The sequence below is a fragment of the Leuciscus leuciscus genome (assembly GCF_965113295.1).
Source record: "Leuciscus leuciscus genome assembly, chromosome: 3".
Classification (NCBI taxonomy): Eukaryota; Metazoa; Chordata; class Actinopteri; order Cypriniformes; family Leuciscidae; genus Leuciscus; species Leuciscus leuciscus.
Genome location: NC_138727.1, coordinates 1,876,445 through 1,881,636, shown reverse-complemented (window position 1 = coordinate 1,881,636; position 5,192 = coordinate 1,876,445). Strand labels below are relative to the sequence as shown.

General features: G+C 39.9%; 1 protein-coding gene across 1 annotated transcript; it reads right to left on the bottom strand.

Moving 5' to 3' along the window:
• Positions 1-380: 380 nt before the first annotated feature.
• LOC309494771 (kelch-like protein 10) lies at positions 381-4,989 on the bottom strand (the record flags this gene model as incomplete). The annotated part of the gene is made up of 8 exons (XM_082164181.1): positions 381-537; positions 651-742; positions 1,026-1,142; positions 1,315-1,464; positions 2,725-2,922; positions 3,273-3,695; positions 4,136-4,628; positions 4,964-4,989. 8 exons carry the CDS (start codon positions 4,987-4,989, stop codon positions 381-383), a joined length of 1,656 nt encoding a protein of 551 aa, XP_082020307.1.
• Between the last annotated feature and the right edge of the window lie 203 nt (positions 4,990-5,192).

Here is a 5,192-nt window from a genome sequence, read left to right as displayed (position 1 = left end):
CACTTGGTGTGATGACATCATCGTTTCACAAAATGTATGGATTGGCCGTACACACGAAAACACAAGGGCGGCGTTATAAGATACTATAACTTGCTGGCCCAGAAAATGTATTAAAGACATCGTTAATATAGTCCAAGTGACTCCCGTGGCTCAATCTTAAGTTTATCAAGCGACGAGAATACTTTTTGTGCGCAAAAAAAACTAACATAATGACTTTATTCCACTATTCATTTCCTTCTCTCTGGGCCTCGAGTTTTTTCACGTAGTGTAATAGCGGAGCGCTTCTGTGGTGTACTACACCTGAGAGAAAGTTTAACATTTAGAATACAGCCTCTTTATTTGAATGCATTTATTCAGGAGACATGACTCTCCATTTGTAGTCAGACTGTCAGATCTGCCAGACGGAGATCATCCACTGTCAGACTCGTCTTGTGTCTGGAGTCTCGTAGGGCAGCATACTGTGCCATGTTAGGCAATCCTGATGCTACACAACAGCTCAGAGCACTGCGGGAAATGGCCATTTTATTTGCATCAAACCTGTATAGAAAGCAGATGCAGTGAATGAAATGAAATATAGCCTGCATTAGACTTACACTTATATCTAATGCAGTGTGAAATGATCTGTGAGATTTAGTGTTTGTGGAAGTTACCATTGATCTGTCTTCTCATCGTAGCGCTCCACATCAGAGGTGATGCCGAATCCATTATAGCCTCCGACAGCAAACAACTGACCATTGACTACCTGGATTTTGAGGAAAGGAACAAGGAAAATGAATAATGTACAGCTAATGTCTTTAACTTACATTAATAAATCTTATTATAGATGCACCACTTCATTTAAACATAGTTAGAATGTTTTGACACACATTGATCTTCGAAGCCTTCTACAATTTTAGGGGGCAACTTTCCAATTATTCTCAATATGAAAAAAAAATAAAGTCCCCCATATTCATTATCATCAAATCATTATTTTAATGGTATTTCATAGTTTCACCAGAGACAGATATTAACTGTCCACATCTCACCTCAATGCCAAAGCTGCAGCGTGGATTGCACATTGATGCAACATCAGTCCAGATGTTAGTGAGTGGATTGTAGGCCTCCGCACTCCGCAAATACCTGACACCATCAAGACCACCAACCTTTAAATAAATACACTTTTTATTTATGTATTCTGTGCATTTGTATATGCACATCCATGCATGCATGCATTTACATACGTGCAACCTTTAAACTGTGATTGTTCCATATTTCTGTATTTGTGTCATGGTTATCATAGTTAATTAAAACTATAAAACTGTGTTTAATACTCACAGCATACACTCGATCCGCATAAGCGATCACACCAACACCAGTGCAGCGGCGACTCATGGGAGCGACGAGAGTCCACTGGTTTGTTTCAGGGTTGAAGCTCTCAGCAGAGGAGAGATACTCGGTCGCAGTCGAACCACCACAGATATAAATCTGACAAACACAAACATAACATGCATGATGTTCCTGCACAATCATCACAGACTGATCAGAAAAGCAGTGTTTTAAAGGGGTCATATAATGGTACATGCACTTTTTGCAAGTTGATTGTACTGAAGTGTGTGTTGGCAGTGCCTGTACACAACCATCATAAAATGATAAAAATCCATCCAGTGTTTTTTTTTTTAATCTCCTTATATGTTTTCCCCTGTCTCAAATCAAGCCGTTCGACCGTGTGACGTCACATGGTCGAACGCCCCTCCCACAATTGTTGATTGACAGCAGCGTTTCAAATCAGACCCGCCCTCGCTCGTGAGCGAGCTGTCAATCATAGTCCGCGCGGACCGGCGCGTCATTGTTGATACGCTGGAGCACTGTCTATGAGCAGAATGGCGTCTAAGCGAGTGTGGTGTTCTGCTCTTGGGTGTAATAAGGAACACAGCATCATATTGATGTTCCTAAATTCGAACCGCTGAAGACGCAGTGGCTGAGTTTGTTTTCGAAGAGAATATTCCCCACGATCAACGTCAATGCTTTCATGTTTGTGCGAATCATTTCACACACCAGACTGCTTTACAAACGAGGGTCAGTAAAGCTGGTTTTGCTAAGAAGCTGCTCCTGAAAAAAGGATCAGTACCAACTATTCGTGTTCCTGCTGCACCTCCAGGAGAAGAAGTGAGTGTAACGTTTTATTAACCTTTATATTAATCTTTATATTAATCTTTGCAAATCGCTAGCACGCTTCACGATGAATGCGTCTGTTTACACTCAGGGTACATTACGGCATGTTTTCTATGTACGACGTTCTCAATATAATTCATAATCCCACGTTTATAATGAACAACGCGTTATGGTTATTGTGTTATTATTTCAAACGATGTAACTTACGCACTGAGCAGAGGGGCGGGGTCAGCAAAGCTCATTATCATTTAAAGACACATGCACTTAAACGGCGTGCTGAAAATAGCACTGTGTTTGACCAGGTAAAATGAGTGTTTTCTTAAAATACTAATGAGAATTTTTAATTAAAGTATATTACAAACTTTTAATTTAGACCCTAATGAATCACATTAGCTTGTACAAAAATGCCATTATATGACCCCTTTAAAACCCTCAGTATATTTTATGATATTCCTTTCCATTTTTTTAACACTATTCCTCATGCCATATCTCTATTTCCCCTTTCCTTCATGCTTTACAGGCATTAAGAGTCTCCAGCAGAAGAGTGTGGAATCATGGGTAAAGTGCTCTTACCCTGCCCTGCAGTGAGGTGGCGCTGGCACAACTCCTCTCTTCATTCATGGGTGCCATCATTGTCCACTGATTGGTGTTTGGATCGTAGCGCTCTACTGTTTTAAGCCGTTGTTGTCCATCAAAACCACCAATGGCGTAAATGAGCCCGTCCAGAACAGCAACACTAATAAAGCGCCGGCGTTCATACATGGGGGCCACCTACAACACACCAAATACATCAGTGTGCGAACACACACCAATACACCATCTCATTGGTTCTGTCCTATCAGTTGCATATTAGTATAATAATACTATTATTATTTTTCTTAATGGTATTTTTTGACACAATCATGATGCTCTGGTGTATTATATTATATTATAGTATATTACATTATTAAGCTAAACTTTTTAGTAATACAGTGGTTTTCTTTGAAGTACTGTGGAGTACCGCACACCATTCAGCACTATGGTCCATATCAAAGTACAATCTGGTACCATCACTGGACCACAATACTGCTTTGTGAAGGAAGCTAAATTAAAGTTACATGTTGACCTACAGCATTACTCACCTCATGCCAAGTCTGAGTGATAAGATTGAATTTCCTCACGCTGTTGAAATACTCCACATGGTCAAAACCACCAATACAGTAGACAAACTCATCCAGGACCGCTGTACCATGAGAGCCTCTGGGACGCTCATGCTCTTGAGTCACACTGACCCAGCAGTCTGCCTTCGCATCGTAGGCCTCAATCGCATTGGTGTAACTAATGCCGCCCCTCCATCCTCCGAGGGCCAATAGGATCGATGAGGGCAGACGTGGACGTGTCAGTTGATGCATGAGTTCTGAGTTGGTGGGTTCATCCATGTTGAGGTCAAACAAAGTCTTCATGGCATTGATGATAACAGGCATGCAGGCTTCATTCTCCATCACTAGTGCATTGCACTTTACATTATTGAGGAAGTAGTCTGATGACATCAACCCCAATCGAACCTGAAGCACAAGGGAGAGTTTAGACTTTCAGAGACTGTTGCAAGACTGTTACTAAGCAGTTATATGGTGTTCAAAAATGGAAAAGGATTTCCAATGTTAATGCTTCAAACAAGAAAAGAAACAAATTGTCAGAAGGGAAAGAAAAGTAAACTTGTTTGCCCTTTGAAAATTTAAATTAAAACCCTAAAATAAAAATAAAATGAACTTTAACTGAAATAAAATATTAAAAAACTTAATCTTAAATAGTCGTCAAGGCAAGTTTGTCATTTTCATTTTTATTTCATTTCAAACTGAAATAAAATTTGTAAATTATAGACACATTTAAACAAAAAAAAGAAATGTAAATGACAAAATAACAAAACAAAATGACAAAAATTTCAATTATAGCAGAAAACGTATCTTGATTTAAGACTTGAGCAAGACAAAAATCTCTGTTTTACCTTCGGCAGAAGCACGGCAATGTGTTGCCTCCTGTTTTCTGGTGCATGATTAATCCAGTGGAGGACGGCTTCAAAAACCACCTCCTCCTGTCTGACATTCAGCTCATCCTCATCAATGATCTCCTCCAGCTGTTCCAGGGAGAGCTCCAGGAACTCCTCAGGTACGAGCAGAACCTCCTCAAAGTGCTGCAGGATGTAGTGCTGTGCTTTACAGCGGAGCTTTGAGCAGGAGGAAAAGTCCTCTGTCAAATTGCAGATACCAATGCAGTTCTCTGGGCATAACTGTGACTCCAGGAACTGACAGCAGGAATCTACAAGACCTGTGACTGAGATCATTTCAGCCGCCACCAAGAGCTCCAGCACATTCTCCTGAGTAATGAGCACAGATCTTGTGTACGCATACTGGATGATAAGAGACATGATGTCTCGGGATACTCCTTGAATTTCACAGAAATGTTGTGCTGGGCTGCTCCGGTTGTCGGAGAAAAGAGCCCTGTGAACAAATTTGACGAAGAATTAATAATGAGCATAAATAAAATAACTTTTAGTTATTTACATTTTGATTTCAGCCAGATTTTCTCATGTAAAGAATCCAATTAGTTTCACCAATTCCATTAAAATGAAGAGTTACATTTCAAGAAAGGGTTTTTCTAGATACCGTAAGTTAAATTCTTTGTTCTGGCAATACACTCATTCATTTTCATGCATTTATATATTTGGAATTAGGCAGTTTCAATAGTATAACGATGGCAGTGGAAATTATGTATATAATTATAATCATTTCTTGGTAATTTGCACACAATTGCAGTTCAAATGCTTCCTTCTCACCTGAAGTAGGAGCTGCAGCCACACATGATGATCTTGTGCACTTGAAATTCTCTGTCATTGGACTTGATGATCATGTCAGTGTGTTCGCCCAGTAAACGTGCTTCATCAAACACGTCAAAAGCTGTTTCTTGTATGTTCTCCATGTTCTCTCAGGACTGTAAATGTATTCAGTCTTCTCACCTCAAACTCTGATAGAAAGTCACCTCAGGATTGAGTCTTTGTGGGGACT